A 26849-nucleotide genomic window follows, 5' to 3' on the forward strand; every position below is an offset into this window, starting at 1 on the left:
ATGCGCCGGCCCCCGCTGCCGGGGGGCTGCCCCCGGGCTGCGGGCTCGGCAGGGCCGGGGCTGAGCACCCGCCGCCCCGGCAGGTAAGGGGTCCCCCCGCGCCGAGCCCCTCGCCTCCCCACCTCTGATCTCCGCGGGTGAGCCCTGCCCTGGGGCTGGCACCCCCCGCCCCACCGGCAGCCGCCGCAAGCGAGGAGGAGGAGGAGGAGGAGGAGGAGGAGGATGGCGGGCACGGGAAGCGTGGGAGCAGGAGGGCTGCCGGGGGGCAGGGGGCCGTGGGAGCCGCAGCTCCCTGCCCACTCTGGCTGCTCATCCGCGCCTCCCCGCAGGCGACGCTGCCCCGGCCCCCGAGCAGCCGTGGCCGTGGCCGGGCGCCCCGGGAACATGGCGGGTGCAGAAGAGAGGCCCCGGCTGAGGGTGCAAGACCCCGGTTGCTCCCAGGTAGGTGCTGGCCGGTGCCCCCGAGAGTGCCCCTTGGTGCCCGCCGCCCCCGTGCCACCTGGGTGCTCCCCCCGGCAGTGGGACATCGCAGCCCACTGGCACCCGACCGGGCACGAAAACGGCCGCTCGGGGGGTCCAGCCAAAACGGAGGGGTGCAGAGTGGGGAAACCCATGTCGCGCGGAGGGCAGCATCCCCGGGCTGGCTCCCGGTCCCGGCGGGGGAGCGTGCTGGGGCTGGAGGGCTGCTGGGCCCCGCGAGGAGGGAGCCTGGCGGGTGCCCCGCGTCCCCAGCTGCCTTGCTAAGCCTTTGGCCCCGGGGGTGAGCTTTTAATTACATCAGGGTATTTGAAGCTGGTTGCTGCCACTGAGCTCCGTAAGCAGGAGTCCCTGGCAGGCAGGCGCATCCAGCGGGGAAGGAGGGGGTGGCACGGGAGCCAGGCGAGGAGGGGGTCTGGCCACGCGCCCGGGCCCCCGCCGCGCGCGGGGTGCTCTGGGACGCCTCGGCTCGGGCCCCCGCCGCCGCCGCTGCCCTTCCCTGGCGCGGGGGGTGGGGGGCAGGCGGGATGCAGGGAAGGGGGATGCAGGGAAGGGGGATGCCCCCTTTGCACGGGGACGAGCCGCTTTGCGCATCGGAGCGCTTTGCCCTTTCCCAGCCTTGACCTTCAGGGCATGGGGCACCCCAGAGCCGCCTGGGAGAGGCAGAGGCCAGGGGTGAAATCTCCGGCCGTGCCCTCGGCGGCGGGGCGGGAAGGTCGGGAGCAGCAAGCCGGGACGCCCGGGTCCTTTGGGTTCACGGTTAGGGCAGGGAGAGGTTCGCAGTGCGCGAGGGGCGCAGCCCCGGCGCGGCCCGGCTGCCAGGACGCCTGGGTCCCCGCTCCGGCAGGCCGCTGGGCAGCGACCCGAGCGGGGCAGCCGCGGGGGCGGCCCGGCAGCCGGGGCGCCCCGGGCTCGCCGGGTGGCCGCGGGACCCGTCGCCGCCGCGCACCCCCCTGCGCCGGATTAGCGGCGCTGACTCACCTCCCCCGGGGGAACGGAGGCAATTAGGGCCGGGAGGCCGCGGGGCTTGGCGCGGCGCGGTGCGGCTCGGCGCGGCGGGCGCGGGAGCGTGCGGGCCGCCGGCGTGCCGCGCCGTGCCGTGCCGTGCCGTGCCGCACCGCGCGCCGGGGCTGGAGGGGAGCGCAGGCTGCCAGAACAGTTGGGCTGTGGCCCTAATTCCCAGAAAGCTACTCGTGTGGGAGTGAGTGTCCTCCCGTGCCCTCTGCTCCACGGCAGCCTCCAGACTCCTGAAGGTTTGACGTTTTTAAGCACCGGGTGCAGATTAGCGAAAGCTCTCAGCCATCTCGCCCGGTGTGCGGCGGGGGGAGCGGGCTGCCTTCCTCCGCCGGCACCCTCGCCTTCCTCACCTGCGCCCGGCCGCCTTCCCGCAGCGCAGGCAGGTAGGTGCATGCCGGCTGCGCCGGGCTCTGTGCTGGGACTGGATCTGCTGGCGGGGCTGGGAGGAATCCGGGGCTGGCAGGAGGAGGAGGAGGAGGAGGAGGAGGAAGGGCAGGGGCTCCGGGGAGGCAGGGGCAGAGGGAGCCGGAGGGGGCTCTGGGCCAGCCGCCGAGGGGGGCATGTCGAGTCTGTTTTGCATGAGAAAAAGAGGCTGGATTTCAGGCTGCTTTCCCAGCCGGAGGCAGGCTGCTGCCTGGGTGTCCTGAGCTGGGGGGGGGCGGCCGCGCCGGGGGGGCCCGGGGTGCTTGGTGCCAGGGGGGCAAAGCCGACGGGGCAGGGACCGGGGGCGCCAGGCAGGTCGGGTCGGGTCGGGCCCCTCGGCGCTGGGGCTGCCCCAGCGTCAGCGCGGCGAGCGGGCGTCGGGACACCACCAAGCCTCTGCACGAGGACCCCCCCCCCCCGCGGCCCGCTCCCCCCCACCCGCCCGCCGTGGCCTCCCTGTCCCCCGGGCCTGGGGCCGGCGTGGGGCCCCTCCGCCCCGCGTCCTCGCAGCGTCGCCCCATCCTCCGGCGCCGAGCGGGGCAGGGATGCCAAGGTTTCTAATTCGGGCGCTTCCGGCCTCCCGCTGCGCCTCTCCGGCCAGCGTTCGGCTCGTGGCTGTTTGGAGTTCCTCCGCTCGCCCCCCGATCTAAGGGAAGAGCCAGGAAGGCTGGAGCGCCCGCTGGCCCGGGCGCGGGCTGTGCCAAGCCGCCGCCACCGCGCTCGCCCCGGGGGGGCTGCTCTCAAAACGGAGCCTGAGCTGGCAAAATTCAACCTAGTCCTGGGCAGATCCCAGCGCCGGGGCCAGATCCCTGCCGCAGCGCCCTGCGGGATCCTCTCCCCGGGGCCATCCCAGGACGCGGCGGCGTGGGGGCGAGCGATGGGGCAGCCTGCGCTTGGGGAGATAACCGCCTTGCTCGGGGGGCAGCGGGGGTCCGGCACGGACCTGTGCATGCCCCGGCAGGAGCACTGCTCCGGTCTTGGCTGCAATCAGAGCCAGGAGGCCACAGGCAGCTGCAGAAGGACCTTGCTGTCACGCCGCGCTCGGTGCCGCTGCGGCCGTACCGCGGCCGGCGCCAGCAAGGGTTAACCCGCAGCTCCTGCTCGCGCCGGGGCCAGGCCAGACCGCGCGGCAGCTGCTGAGCTGTAACGAAGCCCGCGGTCGGATGCTAATCGCGCTGCCGGGCTCCCGCGGCCTGCCTTCACCCCGCGGGCAGCCCGGCGCGGCGGGCGCGTGGGGCGCGCGGCGCAGCGGGGCCGGGGGAGGCTGTGCGGGGCGGCTGCGGGTTTACGTAACGCGAGTGCCGGGTGTTCCCGGGACACACACGCACACGCGCGTTATGTAAAGCCGCCCGGCGCTGCCGGCGCCCGCCCCGCGGCTCCCCGGCAGCGCCGCCGGCCCCGACGCGGCTCCGGCACGGGGGTGCCCACCGTGGGGAGCTGCCTGACCCGATCCCTCCAGGCCTGGCCCCTTGGCCACCGCCTCCAGCCCGCCGGGGCTGCAGCTCCCCGCACATCGGGCACCAGCCGGAGCCGCTCGTGGGGGAGTGGGAGCTTGCAGGCGGCACACGGCTGGGCGCCGGTGCGTCTCGCCGCTCGGTGGTATCGGTGCCGGGGGGCCGGGGGCTGCGGCCGGGACGGAGAGCTAGCTCGGGGGACGCTGCAGCGGGGAGGTGCCAGCTGCTCGGCCGTGCCAGGTCCTGGCTCTCGCCTGGTGGCTGCAGAGCACGGTCTGCCGGCGTATGCGAGCCTGCGGCACGGGGGGGGGGGGGATCGGCCTGGGGTGCCCCCAGTCCTGCAAAACCCATCCCCTCCTCCGCCTCGCTTGCAGCGTCCTCCCTCCCCGTGCAGCATCCCGCGACCCTTGGCGAGGCCCCGGCACGCGGGCTGCCCGCTGTGCCGGCCTCGCGCTCTGCCCTGCGGCAGCCGCAGCGCCAGGCCCTGGCCCCGGCCCTCCCACCGGCCCTGGCAGGCTCCGCAGCCCGGAGGCGAGCATCCGCCCTGGGAGGCAGAGGAGCTCGGCCTTCCTCCCGGGCAGCTGCGAGAGCAGCGATCGCAGTGAGGCTTTTGCAAGGCAAACGGGGACCGCGGCCAGATCCCTATGAACTGCCGGCGACCGGGCAGTGGGGTTGTGCCGTGCTGGAGCCACAGGACCGGCGGCACCGTGTCCCGGCCGGATGGGCTCTGGGCCACGCTGCGCCGGCGGTCCCGACGGAGCCGGCGCGGGCATGCTGCCGCCCGCCTCCCCGGCGCTTGGCCCCTCTCCAGGCGGCGTTTCTCCCATCCTGGTTTCGCACGAGGCCGAGGCTGGGCCCGGCCGGCGTCTTTCATCGGGAGCGCCGGGAGGAAACAAAGGTGCTTTCTTTGCGCGGGGCAGAGCGCGGCGGCGGCGGCGGGTGAGCACACCTGCCCACCTTGGCACCGCCGCCCGACGCGCACCGCGCCGCGGCTGCCTCCGCCAGTGCCCCCGGGGCTGGGCGCTGCGCCGGCGCCAGCACCAGCAGCCAGGGCTGCACTCACCCAGTGCTGCGCCGGGCGCTGCCGGAGCCCTCGGAGCCTGCGCGCTCTCCGCCGTCGCCGCCGGCACCGGCGCAGAGCTGCTGGCACCTCCTTGGCGCTCGGAGCCGCCCGCGTCCCGCTGCTGCCCGCAGCCGCCGCAGAAGGGCCTCGCTCCGGTGCCGGTTCCGCGGGCTGCTCCGAGGACGCGAGGGAAGGGAAGCACGGACACCCCCAGGCCAATGGATCAGAAAATCCAGCTCCAGAATTTGGAGAAGAACATCCCAAGGGCGACGCGGGCGGCTTTCTGCCTCCTCCAGATCCCGGAGCCCGACCCCTTCAGCCTGTGGGTCTAGGCGCTGCCGCCTGCCCGGCTTCGCCTCTCCCGGCCCCGGGTGCCGGTGCGGAGACGCCACGCTGGGAGCCAGCTCCGGTGCCCGGCGGCGCTGCCCCTGCCGCGGAGCGCGGTGCCCGCCGCCGCCCCGGCCGCAGGGATGGTGGCAGGGTCCTGAGTGGAGCCTCCCTGCTCCGGGCCAGGTAGATAGCTCTGCGGGGATGGGGAGGACGCCGGGCGCCGCTCCGGGGGCTCCTCGCCGTGCTGGGTGCAGCTCTCCTTGCTCGCGTTTTGCCCCGAGCGCCCTGCACCCCGGGGTGCCCCTCGCCAGCTCCGCGCCCTGAGCAGGGAGCTGGGAAACGGGGTGCAGCCGTCCCCGGTGCTGGCGGACGGCTCTGGAGCGGTTGCCGCGCTCCTGCTCTGGCTGGGGGCTGGGACCGCGACGTCCCGTGGCCGTGGGAGGTGTTGGGGCTGTGCAGGCCGCGCGCCGTGCTCGCCGCGGAGGTGGCTGCGGTTTCGCAGCCGCGGCTCGGTGCAGGGCTGCTCCTCGGCCGTCCCTCGCGGCCCGTCTGGCCGCGGCAGCTCTCGCGCCGCGGGCAAGGGGGTCCAGAGGGCAGCGGGTTGCTTCTGCTCCGTGAGGACGGGACGCAGCCGCCAGCTGCCGCACGCCGCCGAGAAGCGGCTGCGACCCGCGTGCCTGCACGCGTGGCCCCGGTCCCAGAGGAGCGTTAATCCTGCAAATCTCGGCAGGCATTTCGGCCAGGAGGGGCCCCTCGGCGGCGGGGAGCCGCGCTCCCCCCCTTGCTGCCAGTCCTGGGACGCGGAGCCCGGCCCTGGCCGGAGGCAAATACCTGCGCGGGGCACGGCCGCCCCACGCCGGGTGCCAGCAGCCGGGCGCGGGGCCAGGCTGGGCGCGGAGGCGCGCCGCGGCCGCTAGCCCCGCGGGGCTGGGCGCGGGGGGCCGGGCCGGGGGGCAGCCACGAGTCCGCCCCCATCGTGCTTGCTGGTCCACGGGCGGCCGGCGGCCGGGGCACCCGGCGTGCTCGCCCCTGCCTCGGGGGCACCGCGGTCTCCCACCGCGCGTGGGAGGATGGAGCTGGGGCGGGGGCCGGGTGGAACGCGGCTCCCCGGCGCCGACCCCGCGCGCTCACGCTCCGCAGCTTCCCCCGTTGCAAACCGCGTGGGGCCGGCTCCGTGCGCCGGCGGCTTTTGGGCAGGGCAGGAGTGATGCCAGATGCCGCTCCGTCCATCCGTCCATCTGTCCGTCTGTGTCTGCTCACGCCGTGCTCTCTGCCCCCAGGGTCCAGCCGGCCTGGGAGGGTGCTGAGCACATGAGCGGCGCGGAGGCATGGCCAGCGATGCCAGGATGGGCGGCTGGCGGAGACCCCAGGACGCCGCCCAGGATGCCGGGGTGATGGAGCGCAGCGGGCCGGCGGGGGCCCTGCCTCGGACGGCCGCCGCGGAGCTGGGACTCGCGGCCCCCGGCTACCAGGAGCCCGCCGAGCTGGGCTACTGCGCCAGGCTGGATGCGGAGAAGGGGCATCTCCGGAGGGGCTCCGAGGGGAGCCCGGAGCCCGGCCGGGAGCCCGCCGGGGGCGGCCTGGGCTGTCCCTACGCGCCGGCGCGCGTGCGGGATGCCCTGAGCCGCCCGCCCTGCGGCCGCAAGGACGCCGCCGAGCTGCAGCGGCTGCTGGAGCCCCGTGACGGCGAGCCCAAGGCGGGCTGGGCTGAGCCGGGCAAGGAGTGCCGGGCGCCGCGGTGGCCCGAGGCCGTGCTGGCCACCCCGCTGGCCCTCTACAGCCACGCGTACCGCCGCTACCCGCTGCCCTTCGCCGGGCTGGAGAGCCAGCGCCCTGGCAAGCCCCGGTGCCTCGCCGAGCCCGCCAGTGCTGGCGACACGGCGGACGGGGCCGACGACCCCACGGCTTTCCACCACTGCCCCTTCCTGGCCGAGGCCAAGCTGGCTGAGCACGGCCCCTTCCTCGTGTCGCCACTGCTGCCGGCTGAGCCCATGTACGGCGGCGGGCTGGGCGGTGCGGCGCCGGACGGCCCTGGGGCGCTGGGCGCCGAGCGCTACGCCACCGTGGACTGGCACCCGGCGCCCTACGTGCCGCTCTGGGCACAGCCCCTCTACCTGAGCCCCCCGCCGCAAGGGCGCAAGGCACCTCCGGCCCCCTTCGACGGCGCCTCCAGCTCAGGGAACAAGGTAAGTGCCGGGGCCGGGGCAGGGGGGGCAAAGCACCCGCCGCAGCCTGGGGTCCCCGCGGCGCCGCAGCCGCCCGTGCCGCGGGAACGCAGGCACCCCCCGCCCCGGGAGGGCACGGCCTGGGTGGCACGGGGGGGAAACCAAGACAAGCGCAGACCCCCCCGGATGCTGGGCAGCGGCAGGGCGGCACCTGCGTCCGGGCCGACATCAGCTTTAACAGACCCTTCTGCCCCCCTCCAGGAGTTTTACCCCCCAAAAGACCCCGGCTTCCACCTCCTGGCCAAGGACCAAGTGCAACCTCAGCTGCTCAGCATGGGCCCGGCGGTGCCGGCAAGGCAGGACAGAGACGGGGAGCTGCCGGGCGCTGCGTGGAGGGACGGCAGAGCCGGCGGCGGCCCAGCAGCGCCCGTTCCCGCTGCCCCGCCGCCGCGCGCCAGCGCCGGCCACGCGGGACGCCCGCTCTTCTTGCTGCAGCCCGGTGTGCCGGGGGGCTCCCGGGCCGGCACACGGCCCCACGCCGCGGGTTTCCCTCTGGAGCCGGCGCCAGGCAGGCCCTCCAGGCCCAAAGACGAGAGCCTCGTGTATCAAAGCCTGAAGCCCAGGTCGCCGCTGGGACCGAGCGAGCCCGACCCGTCGCCTCTGCTCACCGCCGGGCCCTACCTGCCGGCCCTTTCCAACACGGAGCTGCCGGCTGCCAGCCCGTGTGCCGCGTCGGGCAGCGAGCGGTGTCTGGGCGCAGGCTGCTGGGCGCTCCGCCGCCCCGCCGCCCCGGCCGAGGCCGCGGGGCCGGACGGCGAGGCGGCCCTGGGCGCCTCGGGCAGTCGCTTTCCCTGCCCGTCCAGCAACCACACCAAGCTGAAGAAGACCTGGCTGACGCGCCACTCGGAGCAGTCGGCGCCGCGCTGCAAGGCGCTCCGGCGAGAGGGGCCTGGCGGCACCCCCGAGGCGCCCGCCGAGGGCAAGCGGGCGGCCAAGCGGCCGCACGGCTCCGGCGACGGGCCGCGGGGCGCAAGCGAGGGCCCCGGCGCTGCCAAGCGGGGCGCCAAGGCTGCGGATCGCGCGGGCGCCGCCTGCCCCGGCGCCCAGGAGAGGACGGCGCTCCCGGAGGCGAGGAACACGGAGCTGGGAGAGGGAGGTAAGGCGGCCCCCGGGGCGCCAGCGGCAGCGTGGGAAGATTTGCACGCCGGTTCCCACGGCATACTGCTCGTGGGAGAGGGCACGCGCGCCTTGCGGACGGTTTTCATCTCGGAGGGGATGAAGTCTGAGCCGCGTCCCCCGGGTCTGCTCCCACTGTCCCGCTCCCCGCGGCCTCTCCTGGGTCTGGCGTCGCTGGGTCGGCACCCTCCTTGGGGAGTTGCTGGCACGTCGGACATGACCCCCGGAGATCTCCCAGCCCTACTTTGCAGCCCTACTTTCTGGCCTAGTTTCTAGATGACGCTGCGGCGGCCCCGTCCTTGCAGGCCGGGTGGCCAGCGCGTCCCCCGCACGCTGGGCCCGGCCCCCACACCTCGCTCCCGCCTTCCCCAGGGGCACGGAGCTGCGCGGGCGCGGGGCCCCCGGAGCGGCGGCGCCTGCAGAGCGTGCCCTGCACGGCCCTGCCCGCCAGCATCCCGCGGTGCTGCGCCTGCGCGGCCGGCGCCCGGGCCGGCCCCGGGGCCGACGGCGAGGACGACGACCCCCCCGAGAGCGCCTGCAGGCTGCTGCACTTCCGCAGGTGAGCGTGCGGGCGCCGGGGGTTCCCAGGCACCCGGCCCCGCGGCTCGTCTGGAGCAAGCCTTGGCGCGATGCTCTTTGATGGCCGAGGGCGCAGGCACAGCCAGGCTGAGCACGAGCAAAGAGCGTGACAGTGGTGGCACCTCCTTTCGGCCAGGACCTGCGTTCTGCCCGGTCCTCGGTGCCCGTTAGGAGAGGGTGCTGCCAGGCTGTGCTGTGCACAAGGTGGGTCCTGGCCAGCTCCCTGGGCTCTGCGGCCCCCTTCAAGAGCGTGCACTCAGCATCCTGCCCTGCCACCCTGCTCCGGAGCCCGCGGGTGCTGCTGCCAGCTCCTGGCCCAGCTCCGCATCCCCTCCGCAGGTTTGCCTTTGGGGCGAGCGGGGAGCTGAGCGTGGACGGCTTTTGCACGCTGGACGAAGCGGAAGGGGAGATGCTGCACCTGGACGTCGGCAGCAAGGAGAGGAGGAGCAAGAGCAGCAGCAGCCTCTGCCTGGCCAAGTACCTGCTGTCGGTGCTGGGCGACCCCTTCTGCGAGGCCGTGCGGAGAGACAGGGAGGCTTGGCTGGGAGCCCGCGGGGCGCACGAGCGTGAGTGGGAAAAACCCGGGGCTGCCCGGCGCGCGTCCGGCCCTCGGGGGCCCGCGCAGCTCTGGCTGGGGAGGGCGCAGGGGAGCGGGCAGGCGCCACGGCCGGGGGGGGGCTCTGGCCATCGCCCCGAGCGCCCGCTCCGAACTGCGTGCCTCCGGGATGTGCATACCGCAGGGAGGCCTGGGGCTGGAGGCAGGCGGAGGGGAGGCCGACGGCTGGGTCTGCCCGCAGGGTTGGCGGCCTGGAGGCGCGGGGAAGGAGCCCCCCAGCTCTGCGACGCCTGCCAGCGCGGCCTCTTCAACTCCCACTGGAGCTGCGCCAGATGTGGGTTCCAGCTGTGCCCCGACTGCCACCGCGGCAGGCGGCAGGAGGTCGGCCCAGGTACGGGCCGGGAGGGGAGCGGGGAGCGGGCACTGCCAGGTGCTCAGAGGGGCGCAGAGACCCCGGAGGGCCCCAGGAGGCAGGTGATGGTGCCGGGGGGCAACAGCCCCTTGCGGGGGCTTTGCCTTTGCTCAAGGCCCCCTCCCCGCCTTGCAGAGGACGCAGCACAGCCGGCTGAGTGCGTCCCTGGGCAGGACCACGACGTCAGGTCCCTCGTCCCCACGCAGTTCGTCCCCATCCACGGTGAGCACCCCCGGCCCCCCGCTCACTGCCCGGGGTGGGGGGGGCGGGCGTCCCGCGGGGCGGCCGCCGAGCCGGGGCGCTGAGCCGCGTCTCCCCGTCCGCAGTGCTCACCGAGCTCTGGAAGCTGCTGCACGAGGTCCGGGCCAAGTTCGACATCAAGTCGCGCTGCCCCTGCGGGGGGGGCGCCGCGGCCGGGGGCCCGGCGGAGGCGGCGGGCAGCAGGCAGGTACGAGGGGCCGGGCCCGGCCCCGCTGCAGCCCGCGGGGCTCCAGCAGACCCTGCCGGCGGGCGCCGGGGGGCGAATCCCCACGGAGGGCGCTGGCCTGCGGGAGAGGGATGCGGCGGCGAGGGCGCGGAGCCCGGCAGGGACGTGCTCCCCGCGGGGCGCCCGCCTGGACCGGTGGCTCACGGTGTTGCAGGAGGAGCCGGGGGAGGAGATGCCGTGTCTGCAGCCCAGCAGCGACGGCGAAGCCGACGCGTCCGGGCCCATCGAGGACGGTACGGCCGGCGGTTCGGGGATGCTGCAGCGCATCCCCGGGAACGGCAAAGCCCGGGGGTGCCAGCGGCGGGGGCAGCCCTGACCCGCCTCTCCCCCCCTCGCCTCCGCACAGAGAGCCCCGCGCCGGGGCCGCGCTCGCCGGGGGGGCCGGTGCCCCGAGGGGCCGTGCAGACCGCCACGCTCTGCGACCTCCTCGCCTCCACCGCCGTCAAGCTGTGCCTGGGGCGCAACGGCGTGCGCATGGCCTTCGCGCCCGTCTCGCCCGCCCTGCCCAGCGTGAGTACCGCGCTCGCTCGGCGCGCTCCCGCGGGAGAGCCGGGCGCCGACGCCGACCGCCCTCCTCCCCCCCAGGACACCCGCCTCGCCAGCATCCTGGACAGCATCATCGCCCGCGTGGTGGAGAGGAAGATCCAGGAGCGGCAGGCGGGCGGCCCCGGCGCCGCCGAGCCCCCCGCCTCGCACTGCCTGCTGGCGCCCGGCGGGCTCCTCTGGCTCCACGAGCCCAACCACGCCACCAACTACCAGCTCTTCCAGGAGCACTGGCGGCGGGGCCAGGTGAGCACCCCGGGGCCCGGGTCGCGCCGCCGCGCCGCCGTGGGCCGCGCCGTGACCCCCCCTCCCCGGCTGCCCCGGCAGCCAGTCCTGGTCTCTGGGCTGCAGAAGACGCTGGACGGGCGCCTGTGGGGGCCGGAGTCATTCCGGCCGGCCGGCGGGGAGCAGGAGGTGGAGGCGGTGAACCTGCGGGCGCAGCCGGGCCGCGTCAGGCTCAGCAGCAAGGAATTTTGGGACGGCTTCGCCGCCAGCGCCGGTAAGCGGCCGAGCGCCGGCCGGAGCGCTGGCTGGGGAGCGGGGGCAAGCTCGGGCGGGGAGACCGCGTGCAATGAGTCTTTGCAACGAGTGCAATGAGTTTGCTGGCTCTTAGCGCCTTGCACGCCAAAAGTGCACCTGGCCCAGCTTTGGGCAGCTTCATCTCAGCGTCTGCTCCCGGGCGGCGCTGCCTGGCGGGCACGTCCGTGCCGAGGGCCGGTGCCGGCATCCTTTCTGCTGCCTGCGGGTCTCCAGGCAGCCGCCCCCGGGCGCCGGGCTCTCTCGCGGTCCCCACGTGCAGCTGGGCCAGCCGGGGCAGCGGGCACGGCCGGCGAGGCGAGGGGCCGCGTGGTGAGGCCGGGCTCTCCGTCCCTGCAGCGTGCCCCGAGCCGGAGCACGGAGGTGACCTGCTGAAGCTGGAGAGCGGCTTTGGAGACATGCAGCTGTGCCGGTGGGTGCCGGCCGAGCGCGCTCGCCCTTCCCGGCCCCCGGTGCTGCCTCGCGGGGAGCCGGGCCGGCCGCAGGGGCGGCGGCGCCCGCCGGCGTGCCGCAGCCGCGAGCGCCCCGTCTCTGCCGCAGGGCCGCCAACCTGAGCGCCAGCCTGCCGCTGCTCGAGTACTGCGGGCCCGACGGCCGCCTCAACCTGGCCTCCTACCTGCGGGGCGAGCGGGGCCGGCGCTGGCTGCGGCCCCGCATCTGCGTGGCGTACGGTGAGCGCGGCCCCGGGACGCCGCCGCGGCGGGGTGCGGGACATGGGGTGGGGGGGACGACGACGACCCCGGCTCTGCCCCCTCCACCCGCAGCAACCCCCCCCCCCGCTGCTCCCTCTCTGCACAGGCGTGAGGCCCGAGGACAGCGCCATCGGGACCAAAAACCTGACGGTGGAGGCGGCCGACTCCATCAGCGTGCTCGTGCACGCCGGGGCATCGCCGCCCGACCGGCCGGGTAGGGCTGGCGCGGGGGCCAGGGGCGCCGCTGCCTCCCCCCACCCCCCCCCGGCCCCTGCTCATCGCCCCTGTGCCCGCAGGGCTGCTGCTGCAAGCCGAGGAGGACGGCGTGGACGCGCCGCTCAAGCAGCGCCTCTGGGACGCCCGCAGCCGCCCCGGCGCCCTGTGGCACATCTTCCGCGCCGAGGACGCCGGCCGCATCCGGGATTTCTTGCAAAAGGTGAGTGCCGCTGCTGCTGCGCCCACCACTGCCACGGCCACTGGCCCCCAGCCCCACTCACCCCGCGCCCCTCGCAGGCCTGCCAGGACCACGAGCGGGACGGGGCGGCCCAGCCGGAGCCTGCTGCCCGCTGCAGCCACTACCTGGACCTCTCGCTGCGGAGGAGGCTGCGCGAGGAGTGCGGCGTCAGCAGCTGGACGCTCCTGCAGTTCCTCGGGGACGCCGTGCTGGTCCCCGCGGGGGCTCCGCACCAGGTAGGACGCTCCTTTCCTCCTGGCTGCGGGGTACCAGGGGGTCCCGGTGCCACTCAGGGGGTTGCGTTTATTGGGGTTACAGCAATTGGAAATGGTGCCGTGCCAGAAAACCCAGATGCACCCTTGCATGAATTGCACGAGGGATACATGACCTTGTGTGATGGTTGCATGACCTTGTACGAGGGATGCATGACCTTGCACGAGGGATGCATGACCTTGTGTGATGGTTGCATGACCTGGCATGAGGGATGCATGACTTTCCATGAGGGGTGCATGACCTTGCACGAGGGATGCCGCTGCGCAGACGCCCCTTCCCGGCCATGCTGCGGGATGCAGAGGTCCTGGCATAGCCAGCCCCGCATGCCACTGGCCTCTGCGGGCTGCTGACACCGGCAGCACTCGGGGCAGGTGCAGACCCTCACCGGCACCGTCAGCGTGGAGCAGCGGTTCCTCTCGCCGGAGAACGCCGCCCGCCTCAGGGACTACAGCGCCGGCCCCGCCGGGGCCGCACGCTGCCTCCGAGCCCAGGTCGGCAGCCGGGCGCCCACATGGGCGGCCACGGGGACGGACGGGGATGGGGCCGGGGTGGCGGCGGTGCTGACCCTGGCTCTGCACCCGTTGCAGATGGACGGCATGATCTTCTCGGCGGTGCGGGAGGCCGTGGGCGTCTTGCAAGGCTGCAAGTAGGACAGCGGTGGAGCGGGGCTGCAAGGAGGCCGTGGGCTGGAGCCGGCGGCGGTGGGGAGCGCGGCCCCCGCGGTGCAGCGCGGCGCTGGGCCCGGCGCTGCCGCTGGCCGGCTGGGGGGCCCGGGGCGCCATGCCGGGGAAATAAATGTGTCTGCAGCGTGCCCAGAGCCGCAGGCACACGTGACACCTGCCTCCGCCTCGCCATCCCATGCCAGCCCCTCCGTGGGGGACGCTCGGACGCCTGGGTCCCTTCAGCAGCCTGGGGAGGGCATCGAGGGTGGTTCATGCAGGGAGGAGGGGGGGCACAGGCCACCAGTGAAACGAGTTTGGCACGGTCTCAGACGCCGCCTCGGCTGGCGGCCTCTAGACGTCGGCTCTCATCACCGGCACCGCTCTGGGGCTGCCTGGCGGCGTGGGGTGCCTGGGGGCAGCCCAGCCCTGCCCCTGCCGTGCTGCCCGCAGGGAAGGCAGCGCAAAGGGCTGTCCGGAGGCCCAAACCGAGCCCTGCCCCAGCCCCAACGGTCTCGCGCATCTCCTGCGCCGTGCACCGTGCTCCCTTTCCTGCAAGTCCCTCCGAGTCTGCCATCCCCCCCGTTTGTTTTTTGGCTCCCCTTCTCACGGGAGAGGAAAGCGCAACCTGAACCAGGGCGCTGGGGGCAGCGGGCAGCCGCGGCGCTGCAGGAGCTGCGGTCCAGCCCCGGCTGCTGCTCCCTCGGCGTCTCCCAGCCCCGTGCGCTGCGGCGCGCAGCGCAGCGCCCCACGCACGACACACGGGGCCGCGCTCCCCACGCCCGGCACGACGCGCCCCGTGCCGTGCCCCGTGCCGTGCCGTGCCGTGAGACACGCACCGTGCGATGCGCACCGCGCACGCCGCCCCACGCACCGTCCACCCCACGGTGCCACGCACGGCGCGGGGCGCCGCGCCACGCATGCGCAATGCGCACCACGCGATGTATGACGCCATGCACTGCGCAACACCGGCCCTGCACCACGCAGGCTCCGACGCCACGCATGCGCAGTGCTCACCACTGCCACCTCCGACTCCCTCAAGGCCTAAGCTCCGCCCCGCCTGCGGGCGGGCGGAGTGACGGCGGCGCTGCCCAATGGGCAGCGAGCTCGTCGCGCGGGGTGGCCAATGGGCGGCGAGAGGGGCGGGCGGGCTGCCTGGCGGCGCGCGCGCGGCGGAGGCTCGGGACGCGCGGTGAGTCGGGGGCGGTGCGCGCTGCTTCTGCGCATGCGCGCGGCGGAGACGGGGGGGGGGGGGTGCGGACGCCCCAGGAGTCCTCCCGGTTGCACGTTGCACCCCACCCCGAGCTCTTCCCCTGCTGCATCCCTTGTTGCACCTTGCACCCCCGCGCCCTTCCCCTGCTCCGCCCTCCCGTGCACCCTGCAGCCCCCCGAGCCCTTCCCCTGCTCCGCCCCCCCCGTGCACCCTGCAGCCCCCCGAGCCCTTCCCCTGCTCCGCCCCCCGTGCACCCTGCAGCCCCCCGAGCCCTTCCCCTGCTCCGCCCCCCCCGTGCACCCTGCAGCCCTTCCCCTGCTGTGCCCCCCGTGCACCCTGCAGCCCCCCCGAGCCCTTCCCCTGCTGTGCCCCCCATGTAGCCTAGTAAACGTTTCCCCTCTCTCACCCTGCCGATCCCCTACTGCACTCTGCAGCCCAACAAGCCCCCTTGCACTGCGCCTCGCTGCGCACCCTGCACCCTAGCGAACCCTTCCCCTCTTCCACCCTGCAGTCCGGCAAACCCTTCCCGCCTTGCACCCTGCAGTCCAGCACACCCTTCCCCTTCTGTACCCTGCAGTCTAGCAAACCCTTCCCCTACTGCATCCTGCAACCCAGCACGCCCCCCCACACCCCACATTCCCCCAAATGCTTCTCCCCAGTCACCCCACACTCTGGCCAGCCCTTCTCCTATAGCACCCTGCAGTCCAGCCAACCCTGGCCCCCGCAAGCTGGCAATTCTTTCCCTAGTTACAGCCCTCCATGCACCCCACCGCCTAGCGAGCCCTTCTACTCCTATGCCCCGCCAGGCATCCCCCAGTCTAGCAAACCCTTCCCCCCCTATATCTTCCAGTCTAGCAAACCCTTTCCCCCCTACATCCCCCAGTCTAGCAAGCCCTTTCCCCCCTACATCCCCCAGTCTAGCAAGCCCTTTCCCCCCTACATCTTCCAGTCTAGCAAACCCTTCTCTTACTACAGCTTTCCATGCATCCTGCAGTCGAGCCAGCCCTTCCCCTATTGCACCCCTCCGTGCATCCCGAAGTCTAGCGACCTCTTTCCTTATAGCCCTCTATATGCCCTTCAGTCTAGCGAGCCCTTCCCCTACTGCGCGCCCCCATGCATCCCCCAGTCCGGCAAGCCTTTCCCGTATCACACCCCTCCGTGCATCCCGAAGCCTCCCGACCCCTTCTCGTACTACTTCCCCCCGTACGGCCTGCAGTCCAGCCAGCCCTTCCCCTACTGTGCTCCCCTGGGCACCCCGCAGTCTAGCCAGCCCTTCTCCTATTGCACCCCTCCCTGCATCGCAAAGGCTGCCGAGCTCTTCCCCTACTACATCCCTCCGTCCACCCTGCAGTCCAGCACACCCTTCCCGTATTTCGGCGCTCTGGGCGTCCCCCAGTCTAGCAAGCCCTTCCCCTACAGCACCCCGCAGCCTGGCGACCCCCTCCGCTATTGCACCTCGCCGTGCGCCCCGCAGACGAGAGACCCCTTCCCTTACTGCATCCTCCAGCCCAGTGAGGCGCCGCTCCGGGGCTGCCCCCCGTCCCCGCGCGCGCCCCGGGCTCCCCGCCTGCACGCTCTGCGGGTGCCCTCGCCGCCCCTGAGCCCGGCGGCCCCCTGAGCCGGGCCGCGAGGGTTCCCGTCCGCCCAGCAGCGTGCCCGGGCCGCGGCGCCATGGGGGAGGCGCCGGCGGCGGAGCTGGACACCGTGCTCGGTGGCGGAGGCTGGGACGTGGCCGAGAGGTACGACTGCTGCCCGCGGCCCGCCGGCCCGGCGCGGCTGCGCAGGAACGCCTGCTACGTGGTCCTGGCGGTGCTCTTCAACGAGCGGGTGAGCGCCCCGCGCCGCGACCGCTGCCCGGCCCCGCGCCCGGGCCAGCGCAGGCAGCGCGCCCCTGCCTCCCTGCCTCCCTGCCTCCCTCTGCAGGACGAGGTGCTGCTGGTGCAGGAGGCCAAGCCCGAGTGCCGGGGCAAGTGGTACCTGCCCGCCGGCAGGATGGAGCCCGGCGAGACCATCGCGGCGGCCGTGCGGAGGGAGGTGCGGGAGGAGACGGGACTGGAGTGCGAGCCGCTCACCCTGCTGGCGCTGGAGGAGCGAGGGCCGGCCTGGATCCGCTTCGTCTTCCTCGCGCGTCCCACCGGTGCGTCCTTCCACCTCCTGGCATGCGCGCGCGAGCTGCGCCCTGGGGAAGAGCGGCATGTCGGTGTCCCCTGCCCGCCCCATAGTGGCGTATCAGTGTCCCCTGCCAGCCCCGTGACGGGGTATTGGCATCCCCACCAGTGCTGTGATGGGGCATCCATGTCCCCCACCAGTGCCGTGATGGGTCATTGGCATCCCTACCAGTGCCACGATGGGGTCTCGGCATCCCCGCCGGTGCCGCGATGGGGTATCGGTGTCCCCCAGCAATGCCGTGGTGGGGTCTCGGCATCTCCGCTGGTGCCGCGATGGGGTATCGGTGTCCCCCAGCAATGCCGTGGTGGGGTCTCGGCATCCCCGCCGGTGCCACGATGGGGTATTGGTGTCCCCCAGCAATGCCATGGTGGGGTCTCGGCATCCCCAGTGGTGCCGTGACAGGGTATCGGTGTCCCCCAGCAATGCCATGGTGGGGTATCAGCATCCCCACCAGTGCTGTGATGGGGTATCGGTGTCCCCCAGCAATGCCATGGTGGGGTCTCAGCATCCCCGCCGGTGCCGTGACGGGGTATCGGTGTCCCCCAGCAATGCCATGGTGGGGTCTCGGCATCCCCGCCGGTGCCGTGACGGGGTATCGGTGTCCCCCAGCAATGCCATGGTGGGGTCTCGGCATCCCCGCCGGTGCCGTGACGGGGTATCGGTGTCCCCCAGCAATGCCATGGTGGGGTCTCAGCATCCCCGCCGGTGCCGTGACGGGGTATTGGTGTCCCGCAGCAATGCCGTGGTGGGGTCTCAGCATCCCCGCCGGTGCCGTGACGGGGTATTGGTGCCTTTCTCCCCGCAGGCGGCACCCTGAAGACGCTGCAGGATGCTGACGCCGAGTCGCTGCAGGCCGCGTGGTGGCCCGGCGAGCTGTCCGCTCTGCCCCTGCGAGCCCCCGACATCCTGCCCTTGCTGGACCTGGCTGCCCGCTACCGCCGCAGCCCCTCGCACCCCGCCACGCTGCCCCAGGAGCTGCCCTGCGCCCTCATCTGCTTGCGGCTCCTCGTGGCCTTCGCCAGCGACGCCGGCGACCTGTGGGTGCTGCTGAGCACGGCCGGGACCCCCCACCTGCCCGTGACGGCCTGCGGCACGGCCGCCTCCGAGCTCCGTGGCGGGCTGCGCGTCCCGGTGCTCCGGCTGCTCCGGGACTGCCTGCCGCTGGCCCCGCCGAGCCCCGCGCCCCTGGGGCTGCTGGGGCTGCAGCACCGCGCCGGCGGCGCCGGCGGTGCGGACGGCGTTTGCTTCAACGTGCTGCTGAGCCTCCCGGCCGGCAGCCCCGGCGCCGGCCCCCCGGAGCTGCAGGGCCCCGCTTTCTGCTGGTGGCGAGTGGAGGAGGAGGGCCTGAAGGGCAGGATCGCGCAGCGGCTTCGCGCGGCGGCCGTGGTGCCCGTCTACAGCTAGCTCCCAGGTAGGCTGCGAGGGCTTGGGCGCGCGGGCTGCGCTGGGCGGCGGCGGCACCCTGCTGTCCCGGGGTCCCTTTTGCACCTCGACCCTTTCCCCGAGCCCTGATGGCCTGGCCGCATCCAGCCGTGCGGTGGGGAGGGGGGGGAGAAAGCGCCACGCTGGGGCCGCTCGCCGCCGGCTCCGCTCAGCCACCGGCTCCTCGGCTGAGTCACGGCGCGAGGCGCTGGGAGCGGAGCCCGGCTGCGCCGTCGGGGCACTGCCGGAGCGCGGCTCGGCGCCGGCAGCTCTCCGGGGACTGCCCCGCTCGCCCGGTGCCCAAGCTCACGCGCGTCCGATTTTTTGCATCGCAGGTCAGCAGCTCCGAGGGCTTGGGGGGGAGCATGATGGCAGCGCTGGGACACGGGCTGCTCTCCACCCCCCTGCGCTCGCCAGGACGGGGACGAAGCTCGATGGGGCTTTCCGAGCCACCTCTGAACTGGGGACAGCGGTTGCAGACGGGTGAGTGGAGGCAGCCTCCGAGGTGGAGCTGTGGGAGCCCCGGGATGCACCGGGATGGTTTGGGGTGCTGTGTCCTTGCCAGGGGGTGGGGGAGCACTGGGAGCAAACCAGAGGCGAATAAAAAGGGCCATTGCATCATCGCATCCATGTGGCTCCTTGCTGGGATTGAAAGGGGCTGGGAACAGGATGCCCGGTTTGGTGGGGAGGGCAAGCGGGGTGCACGGAGAGCAGGGCTGCAAAACGTGCACCCGGCAGGCGACGGGGCCCGGGCGCTGGAGGGGGCCGGGACGGCGCCGTATGGACAGGAAGAGGCGCAGCGCGGTGCTGAGCTCACGGCTTTATTGCAGCAGGCAGAGACAAGGCGCTCGCGGGGCACAGCCGGCGCCCGGCCGCAGCCGGGGACCCGACGGCCGGTTCGAGGGTGCCGTCCCCGCGAGGCCCCTCGCGCCCACGGGCAGGAGCCACAACCAAGCGCACACACAGCAACGCGCACACGGTGCCCGGGAGCGGCGGAGGTCGAGTTACCCCCGTCGGGGCGGTGTAATTACCCCCGCCGGGACCCCGCGCCGAGCAGCTAACGGCCCTGCTGGGAGCCGGTCGATCCGTCGCGGGAGGGCAGCGCCTGCCCGCACGTAGTATTATTGCCAAAAAGGTTGTACCGAGGTTTGAGTGGTTGGCAAGACCCCCCCCCCAGGAAAAGCAGCACGCCGCATCCCCGGGGGCCGGTCCTGGGCCCGGGCGGCAGCGCCTCCAGCTGAGCTGGGAGGTAGTTGGGATTTAGCACCCGCTCCACCCGATTTCTTGTGCCAGCGCCTTGGGTGCAAAGGAGGCCAGTGCAGGGCTGCCACGGCCGTGCCCGGCCTCGGGGAGGTGCCAGGCGAGGCAAGCAGGCGCACCGGAGGACAGCGCTGGCCTCGCGACCCGCTGCCCCGCTGCACCCAGGGGACGGGCGCCAGTCCGCCGTCCCGCGTGCAGGAGCCACGAGAGGGCTGTAGAGCCGGGCCGGCATCCCGCCTGCTTTGGGTCAGCGTGGCCGCAGCCTGGCGATGGCCCCGGGCTTGCCAACCCTCGAGACATGCCGTCCCCGGAGGCCACCGCAGCCCGGACGAGGAGGTCGCGCCAGGGGAGCGGGCGCTGGGCAGCGGCCGCGCTCAGGCGGGCCCCTCCAGCGGGACCTTGACCAAGGCGAGGGCGGCCAGCTCCTTGCAGAACTCCTCCAGCACCACGACGCCCTTGAAGAGCGTCGCGTGGTCGATCCTGCGGGGAAGCGAGCCGGGCGGTGCTGAGCGCCCTGCGCAGGGCACGCGTCCCCTCACCCCGGGCATGCGTCCCGCCGGCACTTACTGCTCTCCGGGCACCAGCCCCATCAGCTGCCGGCGGACCAGGAGCAGCTTGGCCCTGAACTGCGGCACGCGCTGGATCCTCTGCATGAGGTCCCCGATCACCTAAGCGAGGCGCGTGGCGGGGAAGGGTCAGCCCCGGTTTCGGAGGGGCGTCCTCCCCCCTCCCCGAGCCTGGATGGCGACGTTACCCGGACGAGGACGGAGAAGAGCGAGCGGCAGCCGGGCGCCAGGTTCAGGTAGGGGTCCAGCAGGTACTCGTGGAGGTGGGGATGGGGGAAGGCGGCCAAGCGGGACAGCACCGAGGTCACCTGCAGGTTCAGGCTGTAGGGCTGGGACACGCACACGATGCTCAGCAGGAGCTGGTGCCCCCCCACGGGGGTTTCAGCCCGCTCCCACCACCCGAGCGCTCGGGAGGGGTGAGCAGAACGAGTCTGTCTGCAAATGCCGCCAGCGCCCAGCGGCCCGGGAGCCCGTGCTGAGGCCCCCCGCAATTGTACCCCTGCTATCGGGGGTCCAAGGATGCCTCGGGGGGGCCGGTCCCGTTCTCAGCCTTGGAGACCTGAGCAAGGCCTCCCTGCCCCAACGGCATCGCCAGGACCCCTTGGACGGGGCGCTCCCACCCACCCTGCCAGCACTGCGAAGCTTGGGGGGCGCAGGGCTAAGAACAGCGATGCCACCGCGACGCAGCCTGGTGAGACCCCGGGCAGGTCCGCCCCGTACCTGGTCCAGGATGCGGGTCATGCGGTCGAAGAGCACCTTGAGGAAGTGTCCCTCGTAAAACGCCGCTTCGGGGTGGCAGGCGTCGAGGGGCCGGGGCGCCGGCGGCCAGCCCCACGCGGCCGCGTTAGCGCGGCACGCCTGGACCTGGCGGACGAGGCAGCAGGAGGCCGCGGTGGGCGCGAAGAGCCGGGGAGGGCGCGGAGGCGGCCGGGGACCCGCCGCCAGGTACTCACCGTGCCCAGGGCGTCGTGCACGTAGGTGTCGTACGCGGCTTCCTCCGCGCGGGAGGAGGTCTTGGCCTCTTCGGGCACCAGGCACAGGAAGCTGGAAGGGGAGCAGCCGCCGAGGAGGAGGGCAGGGAAGGGGCGGCAGCGCGGCCACGCAGCCGCCTCTCCGCCGCGGCTCGCGGACGGGCCCTACCTGCTCACAACCTCGTTCGCGTGGCCCTGCCCGTCCGAGCGGGACGATCCCCCCAGGCACGCAAGCGGAGGCTTTTCCACCCTCCGGAAGCCGCCGTCTGGGAACCCGTCGGTGAAATACGGGTCTTCCTCCAGCTCCCTGCGGGGCCGGGAAAGCCGCGTGAGCCCGGCGGGAGCCGCGGGGGCCCCCCGGCGCGCACGGCACGGCACGGCACGGCGCGGCGCTCGCCCCGCTCACAGCGCGTCCTCGTCGAGGTCGGGCTCGTGGCCGCCGCGCTCCTCCGGGGCCGGCGGGCCGCGCTGGAGGTAGCCGCGCTCCTCCAGGTTCCTCAGCGCCAGGCTGTACGCCACGTGCTCGTGGGGTTTGCGCAGGAGCTCGTCGAAGAGCCGCAGGCTGGCCAGGCTGATCTGCGCGGGGCAGAGGCAGCGGGTGAGCGCCGCGGCGGCGAGGGGGAGCCGGCGGCGGCGGCGGCGGGCTCACCTCGTCGGAGAGGTGGTTGCAGTGCTCTATGAGCTGGGCGCGCAGGAGGTGGGGGCAGGCCCCCGGCGTTTCGGGCTGCCGCTCCGGCCCCAGCAGGAAGAGCACGAGGCCGCGGAGCAGGGCGGGCGCCCGGACCTGCCGCACCGTGCCCGTCAGCAGCGCCGTCGCCCGGAGGATGGCGAGCTCGGACCTGCCGGCGACAGCGCGACGATGGATGCTGCGGAGCGGGGTGCTCCGAAGCAGCCCAGGAACGCTCTCCCTTAGCTACGGGGGGAAACGGAGGCGCAGACGAGGCCGAAGCAAGCAAGCCAGGGGGAGAGCCCAGGAGCTCTCGCCCCAGACGGTCTCTGCTGCACCACGGCCAGAGAAACGCTCTCCCTGCTGGTATTTTGTGCCCTGCTCCACCTCTCCAGCTGGCTCAAACACTCCGTGCCAGGCTGGTGAGATTCACGTCCCTCCGTGGGAATATGCGGTTAACACGGCACAGCGGCACGCCGAGAGCTGCGGGCCAGGGCTCCGGCGCGGCCGGCATGCAGCAGCACCGCAGGAGAGGCGGCAAGCGCTGCGGGTGGGCATGCACCTGCTGATGGACCACTGAAGGTTTCTCCAGCATCCTCGGTTCTCCGCTCTCTGCCCCGGCCCCAACCATGCCCACAGCCCGGCCTGCAGGACGGTGAGCCCCGTGGGGCTGCCCCCCCCCCCGGCACACTCACATCTCCAGGAGCTGCGGCTGCAGGATGCCCCGGAAAAGCTTCTCGCACACGGCCTCGGTGACGGCGTCCGCCACCACCTGCGGGCGAGCGGAGAGGCTCAGCCCCTGCGCGCGCAGGCGGGCTCCCCGTGCGCGTGGCGGCCGCCCGGCTCGGCGCTCCTCACCGGGTGCGCGTCCCTCGCCAGCTCGTCCAGGTAATCCAGCCAGCCGAAGAACGCCGCCAGGCTCTCCTTCCCCGGGAAGGCACCGCCGCCGCCAGTGTCCCCCTGCGACCTGCGCGGGGCACACGGCCGTGGGCGCTGGAGCGGGGCCCGAGCTCCCCGTCGGCGCGCCGGGCTCGGGCAGCCCGTGCCGCACCTCCAGCTGGCTCTCTCCAGGGCGAGGATGTCGGCGGGGTCCGTGCAGGCGGGCACGGCGCAGTACAGGTCGCAGAGGTGCTCCGTCACCAGCTGGCACAGGGCGCTGCGCTGCACCAGCCGGGCAGCGGCGGCCTCCTGGGCGAGCCCCACGAGGAAGAGCAGGTTTTCCCGGGCTTTCAGTGCGACCCGGCTCTTCTGCGAGAGGAAGAGGAGAGAGGCAGCGTCAAGCAACCGTGCGCGTCCGCCCTGCAAGCGGGGCCGGCCCTCACCCCCTACCTGGCTCTTGCACAGCCCCACCAAGGAGGTGATGAGGTTGCTCTCCCGCCGCGGCGGGGAAGGCTCGGCTGCGGGCGAGATCCCGGCTTCCCCGGCCGGGGGGACGCCGGCTGCAGCTCCCTGCGGACGCTCTCCACCCTCTCCTTCGGGGCAGGCAGGCAGCTCTGCCGGCCTCTTCCCGTTCAGGAGACTCTTGCCCTGGCGGAGAGAGGAAGAGGAGCAGTAAAGCATCCTATCCGCAGCCTTCCTCCAGCTCGTTCCTAGGGCTGCAGCCCAGGGAAATGCAAAGCATGTGAAAGGACTCGGGCCGAATCCAGCCCTGAGGCCGGCGACGCCACGAAGTCTGCGGAGCAGCCTGGGCACCACAGGGGCAATCCTGCAGCCCCGCGGGGCCCGGCGGCTCCGCACCTCCAGGATGTACATCAGCAGGGCGGGATCCTGCTTGATCTTCGCGCACAGCACGGCGGCGAACTGCACCTCCTCCTTCTCCGTGCCGGAGCCCAGGGCATCGCTGCCGAGCTGGAGCAGCTTCTGCGGGAGAGTGGGGAGCTGGGCAGGGCAGCCGGGCCATGCCGAGCCGAGCCGTGCGCCCGGTGCCTCGCTCCCCCCGGGGTTTGGCGGGGACGAGGCCAGCGTTTGCTCCTCCCTCAGCAGCGGCCGGGCCGGGCGAATCGGCGCCGGCGGGAACGCTGCCACCAGCCCCGGCCCCGCAGCGTGCCGAGCGCGGCCGTTTCTGGGCGCTCACCTGGACCGGCCGGTGCACGTTCAGGTAGTGCAGCAGGGGATGCTGCACCTGCCCCAGGACCCTGCTGAAGAAGAGGAGCACCTGCTGCCTCATCCCGGGGGGATACTGAAAGGAAGGAGAGCAGAGACGTCAGCAAGCACCCGCTGACCTATTTACGCGCCCGATACCCTTGCCATTGCCCCCAATCTGCCAGGCAGCCTGCAGCCCTGCTGAGCGCAAGGGCCTCGCAAGAAGCTGTCTGACCTGAGCTCCCCAGCCCTCCTGCAGAGGAACGGTGGTGGGATTATCCAACCGCTGTGTTATTCCTGGAGCACTGTCACCAGGGAATTAAAATCCAGCACCCCAAACAAGCAAGTCCTCACAGCAACCAGGGGGCTAGCATACATTTCCAAAATACAAAACGAAGAGAAATACTTCTACCATTACCATTTTCCTTTGTTTGAATAAAAGGTTATTTATAGGAAGCCACGGTATTATTAGTAACAGAGCCTGGGAGAGCTGTTATTTCCAGGCTGTACTTACTTTGAGAGGTGTCTTTTTAAAAACACAGTGCCCTGCAAATCACAGGACTGATGTGCCAGTGGTGTAAATTCCCACTGCAGTCTGCACAGCTGAGAAACACTCTCCACGTAAACCCGCATCCAAGAGACACAGGAGACGTTCAAAAGCCTGTGCACCGAGCGGGCGCAATCACCCCAGCAGGGGCAGGAGGGGGCACTTGTCCCAGGCAATGCAGCCCCCAAAGGGCACTCCCACTCCGAAGATCTCACAGAAATACTGTGCCAGACTCAACAAGCGCCTATCACCCAGATATAAGATGTTTAGAGCTAAAGCTACCGAGCAATACTGTGAGCCATGGGGAAGGGATCCCGCAAAAGGCCCTGGGTGCTTGCAGTATGGGGGGTTTTGGGGGTTAACCCTCAAAGAAAGGTTCCCCCAAGGGGTGCACGCGTACCTCTGCTTTGCCCAGCGTGCTGAGGGTCTCCAGGATCTTGTGCTGCAGCAGGTACTCCAAGCACGGCCCGGCCTCCCCCGCCGGCCGCTGCTTCTCCTCGTACACCAAGATGTCCAGCATCTGTTTGAGGCGCCAGGGGATGTCGGTGTCCTTCGCCGGGGTGCTCTCATCTGGCAAACACAGCGCGGGCGCTGGGGCGAGCCGCGGGGTCCCCTCCGAACCGCGGCGCGCGTCCCCGCGCGCGGGGCTCGGGAAGGCAGCGCAAACCCGGCGCGACCGGGAGCATCCCGCCTCGGCGCGGCCAGGAACATCCCGGGAAGCGCCCGAGCGCTGCGGCGCGGCCTCACGCCCGCTCCCGACCTGCCCCGTCCTCTGGGTGCCGCTTCCGGTGTGCAACACCCAAAATGTTTTGGGCCTGGATTTCCCAATAAACAAAGGCCATTAATGCTGGCGACGCTAGATGGCAACATCCTCGTGGAGTCCCAGCAGGACTAGAGGTTGTTTCCTCTGCTCGGGGCCTACTTGGCTCCCCCAAGTCCCTGGCTGGGGCCAAGCGGCTGCCGGGGCTGCAGGGGTTTTCCAGCACTCTGCAGCATGCAGCGCCAGCCTGGGAAAGCCTCCGGCACGGCCCAGCGGCCAAATTCCTGCTGGGGAAAGTCTGTGAAGCAGTCAAGATCCTGTTTTCAGTGCCCTGGGACGGCAGCGTGCACCTGGGGAGAGACCTGCCCCAGCCTGGAGACGCTTCCAGGAGTGTCTGCACCAAACAACCACCCAGCTCCCCCTCGGGGACGCAGCCGCACTGGCCCCAGCCACGCTGCAGGGGACCAGGACCGGGCAAGGCTGTGCCTCCCACCCACGCCAGGGCTGCCCCATGCCCAGGCGCTGCGTGCCCGGGAGCAGGGCAAGGGCTTTGCTGCAGCAAGGCAGTGTGCTAGGGTCGGTCCCTGGGCCCTGCTGCAACGTGGGGTCCTGTCCCAGGACACAGGCCCTTCTCCTGGGGCACAGGAACCCTGTCCCAGAGTGTGGGAACCCTGTCCCCAGGCCATGGGACCCAACCCTGGGGCGTGGGAACCCTCTCCCCAGGCCATGGGCCCCAGTCCTGGGGTGCGGGAACCCTGTCTCAGGGCGTGGGAACCCTTTCCCCAGGCCACGGGACCCTTCTTCCCAGGCCACAGGCGCCCACTTTAAGGCGCAGGAGCCTTCTCCTAGGGCACAGGACGTTGTTTCTGGGGCCGGCGCCTGCCCCCGGACCCCCACTCACCCGTGGCCTCCAGGTAGTAGCCGGTGATGCCCTTCCAGTGCTCAGTGAAGGCCTCCAGCAGGTCCACGCTGGGCTCCCGCTGCGCACACCGGAGCCGCGGTCAGGGGTGCCCGGCCCCGACCCCGCGTTTCCCCGGCCCCGCGTGTACCCGGCCCACGCGTGTCCCCGGCCCCGCTCACCGCCTCCACCGCCTGCTGCAGCAGCGCGCCCAGGCGGCTCAGCATGGCTGCGCCGGCCCGGCCCGGTACCGGCCCGGCCCGGCCCGGTACCGGCGCCGCTCCCCGCTCCCCGCTGCCCGCCCCCGGCGCTGGCTCCGCCCGGCGCCGTGCGCGGAGGGCGGCTCGGCGCGGGGAGGCGGGGAAAGGCGCGGGGCGGGGGGGGGGGGGAGGCCGTGGGGCCCCGAAGGAGCCCGGGTGCAGCCGGGGTGCGCACCGGGGTGGGGCGACACCCCCCCCGCCGTGCACACCTGGCTCGTGCCGGGGTGGGGGGAGACCCCCGTGCACACCTTGCACGGGGATGGGGAATGACCCCGTGCACACCTTGCACTGGGACGGGGGGAGACCCCCGCACACACCTTGCACCGGGAGGGGGGAGACCCCCGCGCTCGCCGTGCGGAGGCGAGTCAGAGCACCGCCGTGCCGTGCTCCTTCGTGCAGCGAGAGGAATGAGACGACCGCTCTCCCGCTGCTCGGGGGCCCGGCCCAGCTCGCCTCTTCCCGCGACACAGCCTGGTAGAGACCGCGTTTGTGCGGGGTTTTTAATCCTTACAAAACGTTTCTACGATTACAAACAAACACCACCCGGCTGCTTTTAAGCAGCCCGAGGCTGCGGCGTGGTGAAAGGAGTGCACGGAAAGCGGGCCGGGCGCCGAAAGGGCCCGGTGCCAGCCCAGGAGCCCACCGGCCCCTCCGGCCCCGCGGCGGGCACGAGGCCGTGGCAGGGCTGCCCTCCCTCAGCACCGCTGCAGAGACACTGGAAACCCACAGACAGGAAG

At 72.7% G+C, this 26849-nt stretch overlaps 3 protein-coding genes across 11 annotated transcripts; 2 read left to right on the plus strand and 1 right to left on the minus strand.

Annotated features, from left to right (window-relative positions):
- The first annotated feature begins 22 nt into the window (after positions 1–22).
- Positions 23–13479, plus strand: HR (HR lysine demethylase and nuclear receptor corepressor). Of its 5 annotated transcripts, none has more exons than XM_062596752.1 (21): positions 23–83; positions 330–441; positions 1714–1877; positions 6045–6950; positions 7191–8085; positions 8478–8664; positions 9024–9250; positions 9482–9631; positions 9788–9874; positions 9979–10100; positions 10294–10372; positions 10486–10649; positions 10725–10928; positions 11010–11181; positions 11559–11631; positions 11760–11890; positions 12018–12125; positions 12208–12347; positions 12425–12601; positions 12998–13129; positions 13226–13479. In XM_062596752.1, the coding sequence occupies exons 4-21, from the start codon at positions 6093–6095 to the stop codon at positions 13286–13288; spliced, it is 3969 nt and encodes a 1322-aa protein (XP_062452736.1). In that variant the 5' UTR covers positions 23–83; positions 330–441; positions 1714–1877; positions 6045–6092; the 3' UTR covers positions 13289–13479. The 5 variants fall into 5 exon arrangements, with proteins under 5 accessions (XP_062452736.1, XP_062452739.1, XP_062452740.1 ...); XM_062596755.1 differs by having other exon boundaries at positions 13010–13129; XM_062596756.1 differs by lacking the exon at positions 12018–12125.
- Positions 13480–14481: 1002 nt separating this feature from the next.
- Positions 14482–18727, plus strand: NUDT18 (nudix hydrolase 18). The gene is made up of 5 exons (XM_062596878.1): positions 14482–14489; positions 16162–16337; positions 16434–16647; positions 17485–18090; positions 18437–18727. Exons 2-4 carry the CDS (start codon positions 16182–16184, stop codon positions 18081–18083), a joined length of 969 nt encoding a protein of 322 aa, XP_062452862.1. The 5' UTR covers positions 14482–14489; positions 16162–16181; the 3' UTR covers positions 18084–18090; positions 18437–18727.
- Positions 18728–18903: 176 nt separating this feature from the next.
- FHIP2B (FHF complex subunit HOOK interacting protein 2B) lies at positions 18904–26525 on the minus strand. 5 transcript variants are annotated; one of them, XM_062596685.1, is made up of 17 exons: positions 26035–26151; positions 25856–25934; positions 24595–24764; positions 23640–23744; positions 23303–23425; positions 22895–23092; positions 22617–22813; positions 22424–22532; positions 22261–22337; positions 21548–21737; positions 21305–21474; positions 21068–21205; positions 20881–20971; positions 20648–20683; positions 20116–20256; positions 19929–20029; positions 19647–19841 (listed from the first exon to the last, which is right to left on the minus strand). In XM_062596685.1, the coding sequence occupies exons 1-17, from the start codon at positions 26077–26079 to the stop codon at positions 19736–19738; spliced, it is 2076 nt and encodes a 691-aa protein (XP_062452669.1). In that variant the 5' UTR covers positions 26080–26151; the 3' UTR covers positions 19647–19735. The 5 variants fall into 5 exon arrangements, with proteins under 5 accessions (XP_062452666.1, XP_062452667.1, XP_062452665.1 ...); XM_062596684.1 differs by having other exon boundaries at positions 20648–20791; XM_062596682.1 differs by having other exon boundaries at positions 18904–19841; positions 21305–21737.
- Between the last annotated feature and the right edge of the window lie 324 nt (positions 26526–26849).

This window comes from Rhea pennata, chromosome 28, assembly GCF_028389875.1.
Source record: "Rhea pennata isolate bPtePen1 chromosome 28, bPtePen1.pri, whole genome shotgun sequence".
NCBI classification, from domain to species: Eukaryota; Metazoa; Chordata; class Aves; order Rheiformes; family Rheidae; genus Rhea; species Rhea pennata.

What these genes read in the sequence shown, in the direction of transcription:
- HR (XM_062596752.1), top strand. Translation starts at nt 6,093, where the DNA reads ATGGCCAGCGATGCCAGGATGGGCGGCTGGCGGAGACCCCAGGACGCC. An exon ending in CCTCCAGCTCAGGGAACAAG is followed by an intron (nt 6,951 to 7,190) that starts GTAAGTGCCGGG and finishes GCCCCCCTCCAG; the next exon opens with GAGTTTTACCCCCCAAAAGA. An exon ending in TCCGGGATTTCTTGCAAAAG is followed by an intron (nt 12,348 to 12,424) that starts GTGAGTGCCGCT and finishes CGCCCCTCGCAG; the next exon opens with GCCTGCCAGGACCACGAGCG.
- NUDT18 (XM_062596878.1), top strand. Translation starts at nt 16,182, where the DNA reads ATGGGGGAGGCGCCGGCGGCGGAGCTGGACACCGTGCTCGGTGGCGGA. An exon ending in CGGTGCTCTTCAACGAGCGG is followed by an intron (nt 16,338 to 16,433) that starts GTGAGCGCCCCG and finishes CTCCCTCTGCAG; the next exon opens with GACGAGGTGCTGCTGGTGCA. An exon ending in CTTCCTCGCGCGTCCCACCG is followed by an intron (nt 16,648 to 17,484) that starts GTGCGTCCTTCC and finishes TTCTCCCCGCAG; the next exon opens with GCGGCACCCTGAAGACGCTG.
- FHIP2B (XM_062596681.1), bottom strand. Translation starts at nt 26,079, where the DNA reads ATGCTGAGCCGCCTGGGCGCGCTGCTGCAGCAGGCGGTGGAGGCG. An exon ending in TGGCGAGGGACGCGCACCCG is followed by an intron (nt 22,338 to 22,423) that starts GTGAGGAGCGCC and finishes GCTCGCCCGCAG; the next exon opens with GTGGTGGCGGACGCCGTCAC. An exon ending in CAGCCGCAGCTCCTGGAGAT is followed by an intron (nt 21,738 to 22,260) that starts GTGAGTGTGCCG and finishes TGTCGCCGGCAG; the next exon opens with GTCCGAGCTCGCCATCCTCC.